The sequence below is a fragment of the Zosterops lateralis genome (genome assembly GCF_965231275.1).
Source record: "Zosterops lateralis genome assembly, chromosome: 22".
In the NCBI taxonomy this organism is placed as follows: domain Eukaryota; kingdom Metazoa; phylum Chordata; class Aves; order Passeriformes; family Zosteropidae; genus Zosterops; species Zosterops lateralis.
In genome coordinates, this window is record NC_139782.1 from 2,621,366 (window position 1) to 2,642,134 (window position 20,769).

General features: G+C 42.7%; 1 protein-coding gene across 2 annotated transcripts in view; it reads right to left on the reverse strand.

Annotated features, from left to right (window-relative positions):
* The window catches only part of MTOR (mechanistic target of rapamycin kinase), a 64,199-nt gene extending 43,577 nt beyond the window's left edge, over nt 1–20,622 (reverse strand). Inside the window, exons 1-29 of one of the 2 annotated variants that reach the window (XM_083876878.1) lie at nt 20,572–20,622; nt 19,343–19,506; nt 18,877–18,985; nt 17,357–17,589; nt 16,804–17,004; nt 15,967–16,101; nt 15,264–15,539; nt 14,850–14,958; nt 13,847–14,033; nt 13,536–13,664; nt 12,471–12,715; nt 11,730–11,945; nt 10,880–11,085; nt 10,248–10,370; nt 9,843–9,932; nt 9,663–9,755; nt 9,033–9,167; nt 8,570–8,699; nt 8,131–8,381; nt 7,227–7,268; nt 6,072–6,158; nt 5,406–5,573; nt 4,495–4,607; nt 3,861–4,023; nt 3,508–3,600; nt 2,692–2,838; nt 1,733–1,875; nt 983–1,145; nt 730–875 (exon numbers count right to left, since the gene is read on the reverse strand). In XM_083876878.1, coding sequence (XP_083733004.1) covers nt 730–875; nt 983–1,145; nt 1,733–1,875; nt 2,692–2,838; nt 3,508–3,600; nt 3,861–4,023; nt 4,495–4,607; nt 5,406–5,573; nt 6,072–6,158; nt 7,227–7,268; nt 8,131–8,381; nt 8,570–8,699; nt 9,033–9,167; nt 9,663–9,755; nt 9,843–9,932; nt 10,248–10,370; nt 10,880–11,085; nt 11,730–11,945; nt 12,471–12,715; nt 13,536–13,664; nt 13,847–14,033; nt 14,850–14,958; nt 15,264–15,539; nt 15,967–16,101; nt 16,804–17,004; nt 17,357–17,589; nt 18,877–18,985; nt 19,343–19,462 — 4,253 coding nt within the window. In that variant the 5' untranslated portion in view covers nt 19,463–19,506; nt 20,572–20,622. The remainder of the gene's footprint in view (nt 1–729; nt 876–982; nt 1,146–1,732; nt 1,876–2,691; nt 2,839–3,507; nt 3,601–3,860; nt 4,024–4,494; nt 4,608–5,405; nt 5,574–6,071; nt 6,159–7,226; nt 7,269–8,130; nt 8,382–8,569; nt 8,700–9,032; nt 9,168–9,662; nt 9,756–9,842; nt 9,933–10,247; nt 10,371–10,879; nt 11,086–11,729; nt 11,946–12,470; nt 12,716–13,535; nt 13,665–13,846; nt 14,034–14,849; nt 14,959–15,263; nt 15,540–15,966; nt 16,102–16,803; nt 17,005–17,356; nt 17,590–18,876; nt 18,986–19,342; nt 19,507–20,571) is intronic. The other variant, XM_083876879.1, reaches the window with a different exon arrangement.
* Between the last annotated feature and the right edge of the window lie 147 nt (nt 20,623–20,769).

The window sequence follows — 20,769 nt, forward strand, 5'->3', positions numbered from 1 at the left end:
CAACTGAGACCAAGAAAAAAATACACTGAATTCTGTATTTTCCTCAATAACATGAGGCAGAATAAAGGGTGAAAAAATAAGAGAGAAAAAAAAAATCAGAAAATACAATTTCAAGAAGTTGGAGGGTTGAAAAATTCACTGTATAAAGACAAAGTTAAGTTTTTGCTCAACCAAAATCAATTTGTACATCTCAAATAGCTGAGCTAACATTTCTGTGATATGGAACAGAGATTCACATTTTAAAACACGTAGTTTAGCACTAAATCCTGTGCAGGTATTTCACGCTAACACCTGTGTTACTGACAAAGCTCAGAAACAACACACACTTTATAATATCTTCTATTGGACATATGAGCAATGAGACCTGTCTAAGCTAAATCAGTAGAATGTGACGAGAAATTTTAATTAAGAACTTCAACTTTTCTGACTTATTTATATGTAGAAATTTGTCTCATTTAACCTGCAGCCATTTCATGACATTCCATAGTGAACTTGAAGGGTGAGAGAGGGAAACCAGAACTTTTTCCTGCAAAACTTCCCTGGGATTCTACCACAGTTTTAACCACACAGTAGAAGGACAAACTCAGCAGTTAAAATGGCACAGTTGCAAGTAGTTTAACAACATCTTGTGACAGAGTAAAGTCCTAAGAATTGCCTAGATTAATCCTTAAATGGTATCTTAAATTGTAGCTACTGCAAAAGCAGAAACCTCACCAGTTGTGGTCCTACCTGATGAGAGACTCCAGAATAGCTGGGGTGGGACCCTTTTGAAATTCCAGCTCTTTGTAGTGAAGGGCCTTGGCATATGCTCGACATTTGGCAGCTCTTTCCCCCAGAAGGACAATGCCATTGTCATCTCTCAAAGGCAGGGGGCCCTGGGAAGGAGCACACACATCAAAAGCAGGATGAGGATCACAAAGTAGCCATGAACTCCACACAGTGGCCACCAGCACCAGGTGGAGCTGCCCAAGAGCATCTCTACCTTGTCACTATGCTCCATGAATTCTGCCAAGTTCAGGAGAGTCTGAGTGACTTCTGCAATATCCTGAGAGGTCAAGGCCAACTCAATGCTCCGGATCAGCTCATCCTGCTGGTCCTCATTCAGCTCAGACCAGCATGAAACAAAAGCAGCATTGAAGAGGTCCCTGGGGAGGAACACAAAAGACAGTGTGAAGTGGGGGTTCATGAGAAAAGGTCCGTTTGACAGTCACCTTCTTACTCAGAGAAAGAGAGCTAAAAAATATACTTACATTCCTACCTGCCAAAAATGGTGATTAGTTTTTATAAAGGTAACTTTCATGAATTCTTCATTTAAAAAATATAGAATAGGTTGGTATACTACAGTAATAGAAATGTTGTACTATCATATGCTATCAAAGTTTCTCCAAACATGTTGGTTGCAAAAAAGCACTGCAGTTTATTCCACTCAGAGCCATTTTTATTCCCCATGGTAAATACTCAAAACTATTTCATATTCTGTTTTTCCAGCTCCACTTATGTTATTTCTAGACTAATATGCAGAATTTCAATAAAAGATTTTGTGCACATCACGGGGCAGCCAACTAGGAAGGCTGGAAATGAAATCAAGCTGTTGGCTCTTTCATTTATGCCAAAGCAGAAACCATCTCTGTTTATGAAACCTAAGAGCTTCTAAACAACCTTCTTTTTTTCCTTATAATATCTGGCTTCCATCTGCCATTTCAAGTGAGACAAAAGTCCAGGAATACTGTACCGAGCCATGGGATTATAGGCCTGAGCCAGGGCCCAACACGAGCGCAGGGATGGGGAGGAAGAATCTTTGAGCAGCTCCAAACTCAGTCTCCTTAACCATTCCAACCAGTCATCTTTGGAAACTCTTCTTGCTGCTCCCCAGGCCTGCAGTACAAAGGAAGACAATTCACCTACCAAACAAAGCACTACCCAAAAGCAGAAGAAATCCATCAGAGGCAGCATTAGTTCTGTACAGCTCCAGACCACATGCTGAGAATTCCTTTTCAATTTTCTGAAATCCATTACCTTTACCAGATAATCTGCAGTACTTAAGTCTCACATTTAAGAAATTTTCCCTAAATGTATTCCTGTCATGACATGTCAAGTATTTAACATGAACAATCCTTTCTCTACAAAAATCCATGTAGAGCTGAAGCCATTGTTGAAACATCAGCTTAAAAATCCTTAATACATTTAGAATTACATTTTTAAGTCCAGCATTTTCAAACCAAGCTATCCCATTACTGAACTATGTGCTGCATGCATGTACTGTTCAAACTAGCCAGTGCTTACCTACTAAGTTCTGCCTTCAAGAAAATATAAAACTAAGATATAAGCGGAGCAAAAGCAAAAATATGAAAAAAGGCAGAGGCTCTGAAATAGATGTCTCTAATAGTGAGAGATTATTCACTGTGATCTTGAAAGTCTTGTTCATATTTTAAACAGCAAGCAAGTGTAAAGATTACTTCACAGCTATTAATAGTCTAATAGTTCAAGGTCTCCTATATTTAAAGTTGCTCAACACCTTCTAATGTTAAAGAGTCTCAGACACTACTTTGACCTCAGTTTTGTACAAAGTAGAAAAGCAATATAAAAGCAGTATAATTAAATGTAGTTCAGGTGCACCAGACAAAACTCCTTCAGTGTGACACATTAACTCCCTTCAGTAGCCAATTCATGCTGTGAAGGCTCCAGCCTTACCTTCTGCAGGTTGATGGTGCTCACATGTAATTTCTTCATGGGACCTGTTTCCACAGGACCACTGGCCAAAGTTTCTCCCTGGTTGCTTCTCAACATTCGATGCTGATAAATCAGGGGATCCTCCTCTTCATCAGCAAGAGTGTAACCCTACAAAAATTGGTGTACAGTGAAGATCACATCCACACACACATGAAAGCAATTCTCAACAAGCCAAAAAAGTCAGAGCACTTGCAGCAAAATCTTACAGCAAAATCTGTCAAGCAAATAACCATGTTTCATTACAATGATTACACCTTGTAAGCCAGAGCCCTCTTTGCTACTCAAGGTAACTGTCAAGAAGTCTTGGCTCCTAGTATAAAAAGATAAAATAATGTACATTAAAACAAGCACTCTTGCTTATTTGATGTGCTAGTTGCTTGTTCCACACAAATTGGAAGCCAGTTACTAAATTTTTAAAATGTAACACATTCCATAGAAAGTACTGAGATAACAAGGTCTCCTCAAGTCCTGAAACCATGGTAAGAATAGGATAAATCCACATTTAAGAACTACCAAGTAAAAGAATAGTAATGGCACTGGCTACAAGTCTAAATTCTTCCCTAGAACTTGCCATGATTTTTCTATAGGAAATATTTAATACCAGTAGACAAAACATTTCCCAATGCAAACTTCAAAGTCACCTTAGAAAGCTGCATTTAACACAGAGCAACAACCACTCCTCATTTTATGAGTAAATCCAAGTGAAGGTTCCAGCCACATCAGTTTCAACTGAGGAACATCCCAAAAGTACAAACAACTGTAAACTTGTCAGCTTACCTTTACAATCCTGCAGATGAGAACATCATAGCGTTGGTGGTTAATTCTGTGTCGCACCAGGACTTTGTTCACCATTGGGATAAAAATCTGGTACTGTAAAAGGGAATGCAATCATAAACTTGTTACTCAGCGGTACCAAGAGCAGTAAAATTCCATCACATTGCTTCATTGATGAGAAACCAATTCTGACAGTTAGATCTCAGTAACTCTCAATTCCAGAAACAACTAAGAGAAGAAAAATCAGTTCTCTTGGAAATCCACTAGTGTATTACAAAACTTCAACTTTAAACTTCAACTTGATCTTTGGGACAGTCACACCTTCTGTGAGCTTTCAAGCCAAAGAACAATATTACCTTCTTTCCCAGCTGGAACACCAGAGAGGAGAGGGTGTCCATTGCAGTTGTTCGTAGCTCAGGGCTCTGATCTAGTGTCCGTACGATGGGATGGATAATCCGAGACGCGTAATCTGTGAAATCCAGGGACTCTGTCAAGCGGTCCACTGTTTCTAGAGCAGCTCTAAAGGCAGAGCAAAAAGAGGGAAGAACTTATCTCTCAGAGTGTTAAGAAAGAAGAAATGAGACTGTAAAATGCTTTAGTGCTCAGTCCTCCTAGGATTAATAATAATAGGAAAAACAGGCCACCAGAACTCTGTAAATGCAGCTAGTACGTGCAGGACAGTTCACAAGTGACTAAAGTACTGGCAGGTGAGAATCAGAAATTTTTAAAAACCCCAAAGAAACAACAACAACAACAAAAACCAAAACAAACAAACTAACAAAAAATCCCAACCAAAACCCACCGACAAACCCAAAAAGCTAGTAAGGCTGCTGTGATGTCCAAACAAAAATAACCTTCCATAATGATTTAACACAGAAAAGCTGAGGAAGGGACTAAGTGGTATTTCATTGTAAACGTTCAGCCACTGCAGGACTTGGATATCACAGGTAAAACTGCAAAGGGAGAGACTGGAAAGCCACCAGCACTTACTTGCGAGCTACCAAAGGGACATCTGGGGCATCAAATAGCTTTACAATGGGAGGTAGTAACAAATGCAGGTAGTCATCCAGGTTAGCTCCAAAGAGCTGGATTGCATTAAGGAGCTGGGAAGAAAAATCATAGAAGAGTAGAATGTCAAGGGGTTTGAACAAATCTTAAAGATCAGCTAGTCAAATCCCCCCCTGCCATGGGCTGGGACACCTTCCACTAAACCAGGTTGCTCGAGGCCATATCTAGCCTGACTCTGAACCCTGCCAAGGTTGGGGCATCCACAGCTTCTACATATAACCTGTTCCAGTGTCTCACCACCCTTGCAGTAAAGAATTTCTTTTTAATATCTAACCTAAATTTCCCCTCTTTCCATTTGTACCTGTTACTCCTTTTCCTGTCACTTCAGTTCCTGACAAAGGGTCTCCCTCTGGCTGCCCTGTAGCTCCTTTCATATGGTGGCTCTCTACACAATCTTTTCTTCTCCAGGCTGAAGAGCCCCAACTTTCTCAGCCTGTCTTCATAGGGGAGGTGCTCCAGTTCTCTTATCAACTTTGTGGCCTTCTCTGGACCTGCTCCAACAGTTTCATGTCCTTCTTATATTGAGGACACCAGAACTGTACATAATGCTCCAAGTGGGGTCTCACAAGAGTAGAACAGAGGGGGAGAATCACATCCTTCAACCAAAAGGACCCACTGTGACTCAAAGTCATAGACAAGATCCATTTTAAACAAGTCAATATACAAGAAGTTTCTTCAACCCTGCATCATTTCACGCCAAGCCACTGAACTGTACCTGCCCTATTTGATTGTGTGACACACGAGCAAAGGAGCCCTGCTGAGCATGGCATAGTGGGCACACACCTGCCCTGGCAGTGCCCAAAGCACAGCAGCTGCTGCAGCCCCACACTCACCTTCACAGAAACAATGCGACCCTGACTGTTGTCGTGCATGAAGACCCGTAACATGTGAGGAATGAGCTGAGGCAGGTAAAGCTTGAATTCGCCTCCCAGAGCTACCACAATCTGCTCAATGAGCAGGATAATTGTGCTCTGTATAGAGTTGTTCATAACCCAGAAGTCCTACAGAAGAAAGAAAAAAAGGGAAAAAAAATCCAGCAGTTCTTCAGCTGAGCTGTACTAATTACAAGAAAAACAAACTGTAAGAGACAGCCTGTAGATAAATTCAAGATTGTAGGGGGAATATACTTTCTGTTTTTAAAACACTCTGCACCTCCAGTACATTTATTGTTGTTGAAAACAAGCTCTGGAAAACTGCTTTTTCCTTACCCTTCTACAAGTTTACAAACATTTAGTGAAAATGATGTGAAGTGACACCTACTTATGAACTCCAGATACCTCTTGCTAAAACTATGTTTCTGAAAGTAGTAAGTGCACAAAATCCAAGCACTGAAATAACTTAGTCACTATCAGAACCTGAAGCTACACTTACTCCAGTTACTACCAATAATGTATATTGTAAATTCAAATAAATAATTTCAAAATACAATTAATACTTCAAATATATGCACTGTCCACCTTTCTGTGACAGTAAAGTACTGGCTTAAAGATTGCACTCACTCTCATCAGGGTGACAATTTCATCCATATAGGGCCGAATATGACTCCTCACAAAGGACACCAACATTCCCAGCTGCTGGAACAGGAACTGGAAGGGAAGAAATGTGTAATAATCACTGTAGCTTATCCAAATATCAAAGCCACTGGGTGAAGAGTTTCACAGGCAATTGCAAGCTCATTTACCAAACAAATAGCATGCACAGCTCCTACGTGCTCAAAATCTGGGGCTAAATTCTTGGCAGCTTCAGCTCAGCAGTTTGAGTTTTGTAGGGTTTTGGTTAATTTTTATTGTTGTTGTTTTTTAAGAGGGGAGAGAGGAAGAAAAGTGATTTTGGGTTTATTGGCTGAGTTTCTCCCCAGCTTGACAAAAAAAAAATTGTGAGCTCAAAGCCTCAGACACTCAAGCATACAAATGGGTTCATGAAGTGTCAGCAAATCTATAATGTCAGAACAGACTTGCAAGCACAGACACCTCAATTACAGAGCATTGTAATTTAGATTTGAAGGATGCTTCCAAAAATTTAGCCCCTGGCCTTTTCCCCCTGCCTGAAAACTGACACACATTTTAAGATAGTCCTGTACTCTTTCCCATCCCCACCAAGATATATTGGTGAAAAGTTACTGGGGAAGGCAGTTAGGTCCTTGCCAGAAACACCACATTTTTTAAAAAGATGGTTGATTACACCATCCATTCTTCACCACCAAGAAGAATTTTGACTTAGACAATTTTATTTGGATGCACTATGATTGTTTTGCAATTCCTTTCACCACAATACAATCTTAAACATTCAATTGTGACAATGAATGTTAAAGTGGTATGAAATCACGTGGGTTAAATAGCTTTGATGTAGATAGTCTGTTTTCTCTTCAAAAAATAGGGAATTGTAAGTTATCATCTATTAAATGTCATTTCTTCATGCAGTTTTTGAAGACTACAGTGACAAAATACAACATGGAGCTCATAAAAAGAGAATATTTTCATGAGTAGTAAATAAGAAATAATCTCAGCGTCTTTAGTGAGAACAGTACACATACATTTACCAAAAATGAACTCTGAGCTCCTCCTGTACTGTGCCTGTTTTTTGGTGTAGTGAGAGAATGCTTACATACAGGACAAGGACCTTCCTCTTTTAGGCTTTATGTCACGCATACCCACCTCAGCTCTTCTCCCCAGTACACTTTCACCATCTTCTTTTACCTGAAAATTTTTAAACAGAGTGGGCACAACTGCATAGCTTTCAAGCAAGTTAGATCAGTCAGGTCTAGAACCTCAGCCAACCCAGACGTGAGATGTTCTCCTTAAAATCTCAGCAGTAGTTCAGGCTGGGAGAAAACAGCAGGTCTAGAGCAGAGTTGGGATTCTGCTAAGGGAGCACCCTTCCCACCTATAAAACACAGCAGCAGCAACAAGTACAAAGTGCCCTTCACACCCCAGAGCATTTGGCTGCCTGAAGAAAAGCCTTGGCAAACAGCAGCCATCTCTGGTTAGGTGCACCTTAAGCCCATCATCATCTTCACACAATTCTCATTTCCTTCTGTAACTGTAACTTAAGCGGGAAGGAAGAGAAAGCACTGCTGTGGAATCACCACCCATGCTGCTGTAAATGTTAGCAGACTGTATCAAATTGAGTTTTCCTTTTCAGAGATGAGCCAAAATACATGACTGCACCAGAAATTTGAATAATCTACCCTTATATTATTTAATAATACCATTTGCCACAGAGTATTAACACAGAGATCACTGAAAGATCTGCAAGCTGCACAGGTGTTTTCCTAAACAAGAACAGCTTGATGAAAGCACAAAATCAAATACTGGCCTTCCAAGGATTATGCTCAGAAGCAGCTGTTTCAATAAAAAGCAAAAATCTTGTTTGCACTGGACATTCCAGCAAATGCTCACAGAAGGGAAAAAGCAAAGCTGAACCTCACTTCTGCAGCATGCTTAGCATATCAACACATAGCACAGCAATGCCCAAAGCCAGTCACAGTCTCTTCAAGGAAATGGATTCTTAATTTCACACAGTGGGACAGGAAGAAGGAGTGGTCCCATGCACACTCACCTCTCGGATGGCACCATCACACACCCGAATTACATTAAGGAACGTTGGCATGACCTGGGGCAGGAACTGCACACACTTCAGTCCAAGGGATTTGAAAATAAAGGTGATGGCCTGAACTACCATAGTGTGGTGCTGGGACAGGGACTGGTCTCGGAAAATTCTCATCAGGGCCACCATAGAGACAGCTGGATAGAACTCATCCAGAGGGAGGTTGCCCATGTTCACCAACATCTCACTGGTGCTGTAGTCAGCTAGGATAAAGAAGGCAGTGTCATGAATTAGTTATTAAATAGTCTTGAATATGGGTTCAGGAACATCTAAGTCTAAGTTGAAAACATATACACTAACGATTCTTTAAAAAGAGGAGACAAACCAGTAACAGTCAAGATCTGTTTGTAGATCATAAAGCTGTCTATCTGAAAGAAATTGAGATGCTTACAAGAATCCTGGCTGGATTTGGACTCCGAGAGGCTCACAGCTGAAGCATCTCGTGACTGATCGATCATGCCAATGTTCACTTTGTGTTTGTAAGGGTCCAAAGCACCCAGCAGCCCTAACACACGAATAGCCTGAAATGACACAAAGAAAATTCACCAGAACTTCATCACTAAGGCCAAAGACAACACTCAACCCCCCATATTTGAAAAGATCTTGATGATTTAAGAGGGAAGATCTTGAACCGAAGTGACTGCTTGGAAAAAACAATGATTTCCATCCAGCTTCTGGAAGCCATTTCACTGACTTAACACATACATTCTCTTAATTCTGCTTATTGTATTTTGCTCAACCACAACAATGATCTCTCCCTCTCTGCCTCAAATCTATGCAGGTACATTTATTTCGCAGTTCTCTCTTCCCAAAAAGCTTTTCTAAGTGGTTGTGTGATAGTTTCATGTTCATACCTCTCTGCGGGTGCCCTGGTTCTGCTCAGTCTTCAGGAAGTTCAGAAGCACCTCCAGCAAAGTTGGGTACTTCCTGTATGGTTCTACCACATAACCAGTGCTGGCCACAAGCTGCCCCAGTGTCCAAAGAGCCACCTACAGAGATAAAGCCAGAGAAAATTAATTTTGACCAGGGAATTTATTATGCCTTCAGATACATCAGTCACTCAACTTCTGTAAAGCTTCTTTGAGCATTTTAGGATCATACAGAAAACCACAGTCCATGGTTGGAAAGCCTCTATAAAGTACATTTTTCTATAAGCAATAGCAAAGAAAGTAATAATCAACAATATCTTAGGCTGTCACAATTGCTTTCACTTAGTGGTACAATTCAAATAAACATTCAATTCAGTGAGTCCAAGCCTTCCAATAAAACCAGCTTTTTTTTCCTTCTTGTTTTTCCTCCAACAGCTCTGAACTATGTCACAACAGGCACTGTAACCCCTCACCTCCGTACTGTGAATGTAACTCCACTAGAGAGACTTGAGGGGTTTAAAGGTTCACTTTAGCAGCTATGATGGGATGTGTGGGTATTTTGTTACAGCCCTTGTCACAGCAGCTGTCAAACTTAGTACAATTGTAAACTCTTACTTGTCTTTTAGCCAGCAGGGAGGAGTCCTGTAGCATGTCCATAATTATAATGAAGAGCTCATCCACCCACTTCCTCATCTCCAGCCCACTGACCTATTGAAAGACAAAAATTCAGCCTTCATCCAGCATTCCCAAAACTTCAACAAGCCCAGCAAAGAGGTGTCTGCAGTATATCCCTACCTGTGCAAGCTCCCCTATGGTAGCTAGGACATTGTTAATCACACCTGGATTGGGATCTGGATCAGGATCTTTCAGTTTCACAATCAGTGCCTGGTGAGTGACAGTGGGACAAATTAGAACATGTTTAAAGAGTACTCAAAATTCTCTTTCCTTTTGTTAACACCTGAAATTGACCCCACAATCATAGTAAGAATTTCAAAGCAAAAGAAACTTGGGTGTCACAAATATTATACAAATCTGGAATTGAATTAGGCTAAACTGTCCCCTATGTGCATTTCTGTGTGTAACACCTACACCAATTTGGGGTTTTTTCTTGCTATGATGAAGCAAAAGAACTGCAGCTTCTGAGGACCATGTAACCACTTGCTGTGTCATTCAAGTCACCGGGAAATGCAGAGACTCTACCTTAAGGATAGGCTCCATGTAGGGACGGATGAGGCGTGGGGCATTAGAAACCAGGTGACCCAACATTCTGGCACTTTGCTCTTTAATTCTGCCAACACCACTGTGCTCCAGCTCTGTTAGAATCTGTACAAGAGAAAATGGGAGCAAGCAAACAAGGAAAATAAAGGTAAGGTAAAAATTCTTTGCATTTCCTTCTGTCACAACTCAGCACTTGTAAAGGTTGTTCTACAATTCACTCCACTATAATATATCTTAAATTAAGCTAAAATTAATTAGCATGAAAGGGATGGCTCCAAAATCTGTGTTGATAAAGAGGTACCATGTATTCACCTAAAAGCACCACAGAACTTTCTTCTTCAACAGAGATGGAAAGCACTCTGGCATGATGACTAGAGATGAAACACAACTGCCATCCTTCCTTTCCCTTCTAATACATCCACAGAGCTTCAGTCCAAACATCCATCATGAGGAAGATCTGCTGAAACCCACTAAGCTAGGCAATAACTATTTTCCAAAAGAGACTGATTACCCCACTCTCCATGCATTTACAGCTGGATAGCCCAGTTCTTTACCACCAGCTTAGTCTGAACACCAAATATTCTGTTTTCCCTGCAGGCATCCCTCCTTCTTACCTGGATTAACATCTTTCTAAGGAAAGGCATGACAAAGGCAGGGTTCATGCTGCTCAGGCGCCCCACAGTGCAGATGGCCAGCTCTCGGATTTCAAACACTTGATCATTCAGGGCCACAAAAAGAGCTTGCAAGTTTTCAGCCTGGGCAAGGTGAGCATCGAACCGCTCATCCAGAGAGGCCAACACGCAGAAACGTATATCAGGGTCTGCAAGAATACATTTATTTCTCTTTAAACGCACTAAATTCCTGCTCCTTTTTTTTTGCCTTTGTCCACAAAACAGCCTCAAAAATTCTTTACAAGAGCTTCCTCAGACAAGACAGTGTATCAGGGTTTCACACACAAAAAACAGGACAGGTCAGCCCAGAAATCTCTGCACCACTCAGCAGGCCCCAATAACCAAGTCACTACAGTGCCAAGCTCTTGCACCTGCAAGTGTCACTTTTGGATGCTATGTGGCAACCTGAGAGAAGTTCAAGTGAAAGAATAAAAAAAATCAAGTATGAAGTTTCAACAAGAAATTCCCAATTCCTTCCCAAACTACAAAATTTAAGGCTGTGACTCAGAACAGCAGCAAAAGGGGTCTCAGTGTTCTACTTAGTTCAAAGGATTACCAAGGGCACAGCTGGAGCATTTTTCACTTGTGTTCTATTAATACCTCAATATTCAAAATATGGAAAAAGAAATTGAGAGACTTTTTTTTCTAACTTACCAAGTGACAGCTTAATTTTAGTGGCAAATATGTTCAAATTCTATTACGAATTCTATTTCTATTCTTAAAATCATCACCTGCTTACATGATAAAATTAACAGGGGGTAGGAGAACCCTTTTCTCTGAATCCCACACTAACCTGGGTCAGTTATTCCAACTACAAGCAGCTTGCTGAGGACATCAGCCACAACCTGCACTGCTGTCTGACTGACCACATGGGCATGGCCACTGATCAAGTGGATGGAGGGTGTGAGCAGGCGAGAGCAGGTGCGGGCGGCCTCCATGCGGATCTCCTTGTGCTCGCTGTTCAGGAAGTGATCGGCGCAGTGCCGGACAAACTGAGTCAGGGAGTGGCCTGGAAAGAGGAAGATGGGTGGTCAGACACAAGTTTACACCTCAAGTACCAGTTTTACCATGGAACAGGAGTTTAAAGAACATGCTGCCAGAATTTTCCTGTGATCTGTACTTTACTCCAATGTGCCAGCTGTTTATATCCCGTATACCCTTGTGTCGTTGTAGGACACTAAAGAAAGATGAGAGACTCCAAATATTTCAGAAGGCAAAGAGCATAGAAAAGAAGGCTTCACTGTCTAATTCTTACTGCCTTTTACAAGGTGTTCTGATACAGACTTAACATGATTGGTGAATAGGAAAGATATCTCTCTGATCCCATTGGTTAAACCAGAGAAACAGCTAAACACCACCTGGAGAAAGATTGTTTAGAGAAAGAATAATTGTTTGCCAAGACTGTTTGGAGAAGAAGCTTTCTTGAGAAATTTTTCCCTGGGAAAAAGTTAGCAGCTGCTAGCAGGCTAAAATCTCTCAGACCCAGAAATATCAGGCCCACACCCTTGCACCCTGTTTCCTTATTCCATCTTACCTTCAAACTCAAAGCTACCAAGTGTACGAAGGGCAAGGGTGATGCTCCCCACATCACTGGCCTCTGGGATGTTGGTGAGGCTGGGGGAGGCCAGCTGGTGGGCAAGGCCCTTTGGCATGCCTGGATGTCGCAGAGGCTTGTGCATCAGAACAAGAGAGAGCATTTTCAGCAGCCCATCCTGGATATCCTTCTTCAGCTGTGGGATCTGACGGCTCAGGTCATACAGCACAGCTGTTAGAGCAGGGCTGAGAGCAAGAAGCAAGAAAAAGTCATTAGAAAAGAAACAATGATGTGCATATTTCACCTTTTGTTTATTTATGCCTTTGCCTATCAGAATGTAATTGTGGGCATTTGCACATGAGGGCAGCACCTGCAAGCAGAGCACAGGGTCCTTGTGTGAACTGAGGCATGAAATCACCTTCCTGGATAAACCTGGTGAGAAAAGTCCCAGGACTGCTGCACACATCACTACATTAGCCAATGTTGCTATAATACTGTTACAAATCTAAATGATTTCTTGCACTTATACTCTTTAAACAAAAAAGCAACTAAATTAACTTCCAGGTGACAATATAATTTAAACAGCCTTGTGCTACCTGAAAATTTTCTCCACACATTCCATACTTAATTCCATGATTAATTCCTCCAATAAGAACTGTCAGCTACAAAGGTGAAAAGCCAGGAGCAAACACTCAGCATTTCAGCCCTCCTTCTCTGCCAGTCTGATATGACATGAGTCTGCTGGCTGTCAGATGCTTTTGAAAATTTTGCAGGTTGCTGCCAAATGTGTTTGAATAGTGGAAAATAAAGGAGACTGCTTTTGGACTAGTTGTTCTACAACAGGATCTCATTACTGAGGTATGAATGCTCTTAAATAACTCAACAGACCAGTTAACAGTTAAAACATACCATTCTTCTGAAACAGCTATAGTGATCTTCTGAAAGATCACTTATGCCAACTTAAAAGCAATAATCTCCCTTCTCAATCTGAAAACTTCAAAGATCTCACTCTGTATGGCTGACAATGCCATCCTGCAGCTAACAGCAAAAGAGGTTTATGCTTACCTCAGGCCCACAGCCAGCATTGGTTCCAAAAGCTCTTTGATGTCCTGCTGGATACTGGGTCCCATGGCTCGTGCCAGCATACTAATGCAGGTGAAGACTGTGGCATCAACCTGCACAGATTTCTGTCTCCTGGAAAGGGACCAAATAATTATGAGGAGCTGCTATTTTGCAAATATCTTTCCTCATCCTACTTCTGTGGTATCCGTCTAACAGAAACATTTCTGATTTTAATACAAGAATTTGATCCCACATTCCAAAGTTATACAAAGAGCAAGTGTTTCCATTTCTTCCTCTAACTTTCACACACTTACTTGTGGGCAAAGTCCTTTGGGGGAAGAGCTGCTTTTATGATTTCAAGGACTTTTGGTAGGTAAGCTTGAAATTCAGACCTCACAGCCACAGAAAGCAAACCCAGGGCCTGGAAGGCTGCTGTTCTCTCCTTCTCCTTCTTCACACAACTGAGAACATGATTCATGGTGTCTGGAAGATACTGATCAGCTGCCCACAAGACAAAACAATAGAGATATTAGAGTTCATTTAGGTTTATACAGTTGCATAACATTTCCAACTAAACCTTTACAAGAAAGCAGACCTTCTCTACTAGAAAACAGACACAGTCATATTAAATTTGATGACATGATCAGCAGCAAACAAGTCACCATACAATAAAAATTTCAAACTATAGAAGGCTTTGTTTTTAAAAAGAAAAATCACTAGAATGAAAGAGCTATAAAACGTTCCCACTGCAACAGGTTTTATGCACATGTAAGATCCAAGCATCTTGGTTTCATGATTGATTGGAAATTTGGAATAATTACACAAAAATTGTTCTAACCCACTAAGAGCAGCTTGATGACTTGTCTCCAACTCTGATACTCTCCTAAATTTGCTTGATAAATCAACAAAACTGTTTAAAGTTGACGGGTATTTCCTAGCACATGCAACAGAGAAAAAGGAAGAGAACTCTAATAATACATGGGATATACTGAGTCAGAGCAAGAGAGAATTCTCCTCTAAGTCTGACATACTGAGGAGAAAACAAAAATGGAGGGGTTTATGTCTTATGATATTGATCACCAAGTTGTGACAATAGGTTTCAATCTATTTTCTTCATCAGAGCAACATTTTGGCATCAGTTATCAAGTCACACTTATTGAAAAAAAAAAGACTGTCCTCCCACAGAGAAATGTGCTCATCAAACAAGCACCACATTTGGTGCACTGCTTGCACAAGTTCATCTGGACCAAAGAGAGCTGGATAACTTCCAGCCCAAATTCAGCAACATTTCCAACATCCAACCATCTGCCTTGTCACCTGTGAATGCTGAAGGACGGAAAGCTGCCAACCGCGGAAGCAGATTGAGAACCGTCATCTGGATCAGAGAATTTTTGCTGGTTCTGCACTTGAGAACCCACTGGCAGACCTGGAAGGAAGGTTTTAAAGGATGCCAATTAATGCACAAATATTTATTATCTGTGTGCTTTTAAGTATTCTACTGACATTTCACAGTCCATCAAAGAAAAGGATAATCAGGACTGCTTCCAAAGGAAGTAAAACATTTGCCCCGAGACAGACAATGACAAAGCCATGACACATGTAAATTTTGAGTTTTGAAGGCTCAGTTCAATACTAACCAGTATTGCCAGCTAAGTAAAAACAAAAGGACAATTTCTCTGCAAGAAGAGATGCTGAGAATGTTCCTCAAATTGTCTCCCAACAAACACATACCTGATCAAATTTCTCTTCCATTAGATCCCTGCAGCATCGACTTTCTACCAAAGTAGATTTTGCTGGGACAGGGGAGGTTGCAAAGCCCATAATTCCCTGGTGAGCACTGTACCCCAGGAGACCAGCCAAAGCATTTGACTGAGATGGCTGAAGAGACTGGAAGCTCGTGAAGGGAGTAATGTGGCGAGGCTTGGTACTGAAGCCCATCAGGTCTTTGCAGTACTTGTCATGCACAAGCTGCTGCTGAGTGATCTCTTCCATCTCCTCTCTAAGGCGCTGGACAAAGTAGAGAAGCATTAAAAAATAAAAAGTAATTGAGTAAGATACTGCCAGTACAGTGTTACCCAAGTCTCCTGAATAGCATCCTGTATAATTAATATCCAAATGGCTGCGAAACATCAACTGAGTAAAATTTAGCAAAAATATTTGAGTATCTAACATGCAACAGAGTCCTCACTCCATAGAAAAAATCTTTTTCGTTGTATTTAATTCAGTTAATAGCCTTTCCCTTGGAGCTTATTACCTCCTCAGCCCAAACTTGTCCCTTTTATTTCTCTGACACACTTAAATGCTCAACTCCATGTTCAGACGAGTTTTCTACCCAACAACCCCATTGCAACACTACGGGATATTTCCATAGACTGCAGAGTTGCTATACATTCTCAATCAATCCCCAAAATCTCCACCTTGCTGCTTTGCTCACCTCTCCCTCCATACTGCTGATTCTCACTAGCTCATTGAGGATCAGTAAGGCACCGTGGATTCGGTCATCACGATTCATTCCTTTCTCTTTGGCCAAAGTCTCATCAAAGCCCTTCTCAGCCTCTTCGTATGTATGCTTGGGGGAAAGAAAAAAAATCTCACTGACAATGCAGAAATAAAGCCTGTGGAAATGAAGAGTAACTGACGTTCTGAATTTTCCAAGAGTAGCCACAAACCTCAACTGAATAATAATAGAAGTATAACACAACAAACTTCTGATTCACCCAAAAGTTGTGGACTCTGCTGCAGAGCATGTTCAACAGCACTAATCAAACAGCACAGTATCAGCTTCAACACTATCTGCAGCACTTATATGATTACAAGAAATCCAAGGTCACAACATTTGACTGCACTCTCCAAAACTTATTTGATATCACAAAGCTTGAATTCATGTGACAATGGTGGCAAGCGAAGGTTCAGACAAAAGAATTCTTATCTTTCTCACTTATGTCTAATCTACACTAATAAAACCCTCTACAAGCAAGAGATGACTCTAGATAATTGCATGGCTATAAAACTAGGTCAAGTCCAACAGCTGGAGATGAGATAGAACAATGGATTCTTGAAGGAGTTAAGTCTTGCTTACTTTTACAGTAACAGGCTAAAGGAACTACTCACTTTGGAAGCCATTATATTTTCAACCCTTTTCAAGGAGAGGCAGTTTTTTACTGACAAAAGTGACACAGGTCCTTAGCTTAGCCAGCTCTTCTGAAAACTGGCACTTCAACATCTGCATTGCACTATGAGGGGCTGCTTCAAAACAAAGTTATTTTCTTACTCTGTACCACTGGGGCTTCTGCATCTCTTTTGGCTCCCGTTGCGTGGTGAGGATAAGGCAGGCTCTTAAGGCAGAGACAGCTCCCTCTCGGATGGCCTGTTTGGGATCCCACACAGCCACAAATATATTGTCAAAGAATGGCTGCACTTGTTGGAAGAAGAAGGTAGGCACGCTGATTGCCAGCTCACGCAAGACGAGAACCTGGAGGTGGGGAGGGAAACAGTAACAATCTGGAAGATGAGCACACAGAGACAAACCTCCTAACTTTTGCAGTGTAGTCCCACTTGTTTAGACTGTCAATGTCTGTGAGCTGTTTCCATCCCCACACTCTGACAATTCCCAGCATAACAGTGTCTTGGTCCTCATTAGTCACTGGGCTAATGGAGAAGCAATGAAGCAGCACTGTCTGCCATGAGAGCATTACAGACTCTCAGACATGCACTGGCAGCCATTCCCATCCTGACCAAAGCTTCCCTGCAGATTTCTGTGCACATTTCCTCCCACTGCTCACTAACCCCAACTACCCCACGACAACAAAAAAGGCATCACTTACAGCTGCATGTCTACGACCTTCATTCCTGTCAGCTCCCAGCCACTCCAGAGCTCGTTTTACCTCAAACTCCACATACTCAGCTGTGAAGGTGTCCCCAGCCATTGCCAGCCTCCCGATGGCCTTGGAAGCCATTTCCATAACAACGGGGTCATTGGATGGCAGGAGGTTCCTCAGGTAGTTGGCAAACCTGCCGATACGGGTGGCATTGCCTCCTTCCACACCGATGAGGCTCGCTGCAGAAAGAGGGAGCAAGGCTGCAGTTCTCCCCAACAGCCAGTGAGCAGACAGCAGGCAACCCCTGGATGAGCTAGTATTACCTGCACATTCCCTAAAGATTCCCATTAAGTCCTCCTAAACTGCAAATCCACAGGAAAAAAAAATAATCAAGCAACAGGAAAGGGCTATCATTCTTTTGAGCCTGAACTTTTTAAGTGAGTGGGAAAATGCATCTGGTAGCCTCATATTTTCTCCATTTTTAGTTTTAAAAGAGAAAAAAATAATTCACCCTGGGAGCACAGAGCTATTCCTTAATAGAAAGACATCCATCTGCATCCAACTATCTGACTATAGCTAGTCCACCTCACAAGAAAAGTCAAGGACTGAATGGACCAAGGAAATGCTCTCCTCTCAGCCCTAGAGACAGTCTCTCCTGGCCAGGGTGGAGGCACTTCATCAGGCACCAGCATGGCAGAAAGCTTTCATTGCCAGTGCCAGGGTTGTACCTGCTCTGTAGATAATAAGGCCATCAGTGTCCAGGGTTGTCAAGTTGGCACCTTTCAACATCACTAAATTCACAAAACAATTTGAAAGTGTTACTGTCAGCTTAAGATCTGACATTATCAATAAGGATTTCTCTAAGGCATTTACACTGCCTTCAAACACATTGGGACTGGATGATTATGTCTATAAGCCTAAACCAACATCTCTTAGGTTATTTGAGAAGTAACTGCTACAATATAGGCCACTCTCCTGGAAGGCAAAGTATTTACCCAAGCTGACTTCCCCAGGAGTGGGGATTGACAGCTCTGTAACCTCACAGAGAACACACAGCCAGAGCCACTAATGGAGAGGCTGATCAGACTCAAAGCAGAAGTTATCTGAGCCCCTCCTGGGGATGGAAGTTGCTGTTATGGAGCCAGGTTAAGTAGACATAACAAGAACCAATCTCCCCAGATGGAAGACAGTTGAGAAAGTCAGCCTGATACAAATAAAGGGGCAGCACAAAGTGTTCTCAGCTGAGCTCCAGAACAGAATTTTCATGTGCTCAGTATTCACATTTGATGTTCAACTCCCAGAAGAGCTCAGGGCCCATTAAGCACCAGGTTTTCAGCCACTCTAAGTAGCTCCCATGCTGACATTTCACACAGATTTTCAGAACCCAGCAACTAGAACACACCCAGTGTACTGAGCTGTCAGACATCAGGCCTCAAGCATAAAAGCTCATTCCTTTCGAAAATCTGTCCTTAAAGATAGTTGCATGAAGAGAAAACTCAGCAGAAGCATCATGCACTTTCACTCACCTATAGCCAGAATGCCACCCTTCCTTTCATTTGCATCAGAACTAGAGACCAGCTCAAATATGTGATGGTTCAGCTGATCGTAAAACCTGGTAGATTCTTCCTGACTCATCTGTAAAAGCAAAAACAAATTCAAATCAACTTCCAGCATTCTCTCCCTCCCTCCTGCTCCAAAACCTCCATAAAGACAATGTTTCTTATGCCACTTAAACAGAAAGAAATTAAATCAAATAAATTAAAATAGTTTCTCTTATTTGTGCCCTATATGCAGCAAGTTTACTTACTCTGGTACTTGACTACCTGTTTGTGTCTCACCTCTCCTACATGCCAGGGGGCAAAGACAAGCTCCCTGCTGTGCTCCACCTCCTCTCCAAGATCAGCTTCCACATTCCAAAAACTCCCACTGCCAAGGCACCCAGCCCATACCCCACACTCACACTCACTGAACAATCCCACTTGCAGCACTCACCTCACGCAGCTCCATGGTGACATAATGCTGCAGGTCCTTGGCAGCCTTTGCCCTGGTCTCCTCACTGCGGCTCTTCAGGCCATTGGCAAATTGCTGGAGGATGGACACGGTGCCCGACATGGTGGGGACAGGCTGGGCCTCAGGGGCATCAAGTCCTATAAATTCTTCAGGGAGACGTGTTTTTTTTACTGCTTGAATTGAAATCTCTGAGCTTCTTTTTTAATGCTGCCCCTCCTGACTGTTCCCAAAATACAGATGAAGATGCTGTGTTGGTAGACCATAAAATGACCAGCAATGACTAAACTCCTTAGGCATTACACTCTGTGATAAAACTGTACCACCACATATCTTGACCCTATTTGCTCTCTAGTTCCTCAAATACCAAAATACATCCAGCAGGCCCTATGGTGATCCAATCCTAAATTAAGGGCCATGCAACAGTTGAAAAACAGCAGGGTCAGACTAGGCTTTGTAAGTATCTAGACTAAGTAAGTACAACCATTCCCAGGATTATATCACCATCATATCTGACTCCTCCCTGAACACTTTCACCCAAGTTTCTCCGCAGAAACCTCAGTGTTACACCAGTATAAGGAAGACTGAGCACTAGCAAGTGTTACATCCTCCAACAGATATTCAGAGATGGGAAGTCCAGTTATAGCAACACCAGATCACTGCAACAGGGGGTTTCCCAGCATAACACACAAACAAACTTTCTCAGGAGCCTTTCTTTATGTCGGAAACATTTCAGATGCTTGACGCCCCCCCCCCCTCCCCCGATATTCAGATTACGTAAGACCAAAGCAAGCACTGACACTGGAACTTCAACTGCTTCTCCCCAAATGCTCCACACGCAGTCACAAACACCCAGCGGGACCACGGGTGAGGTGGAGCCAGGAGAGGCTCCCTGGCTCAAAGAGCAGCCGGGAGCTGCTGACATCGCCCCATGCCGGTGTCAGCTCCCTCAGGGGATTCCCTCAGGGCCACAGAACCTGGCGGACGGGCCCGGCAGGGCCGAGCCCAGGGGCAGCTCTGCAGGCCGGGAGTGAGGGAGGGGTGAGGCGGGGAAAGGCGGGCACGGCCCCGGGGCCGCAGGCGGCAGCGCTGCGCGGCCGGGGCTCGAGCAGGTCGGCCCGGGCAGGAGGCGGGAAGTGAGGGGAAGAGGAGCCGGTGATGAGGAGAGGCACCGCCGCTCTCGCTCTCGCTCACTCACTTATTCACTCACTCACCCGCCGCCGCCGCCGGCTCCCCTATTCCGGGCCCCGGGCCCCGTGCCCGCCCCGCCGCCGCGCCTGCGGCGCCGGCCAGTCCCTGCTGGCCAATAGGCTCCCAGAAACGCCGTGATCGGCATCACATCTGACCAATAGAAAAAGAGGAAGGGGAAGAGGCACTCAAATCTCCGCCCTTTCCCCGAGGAACGGCGAAGG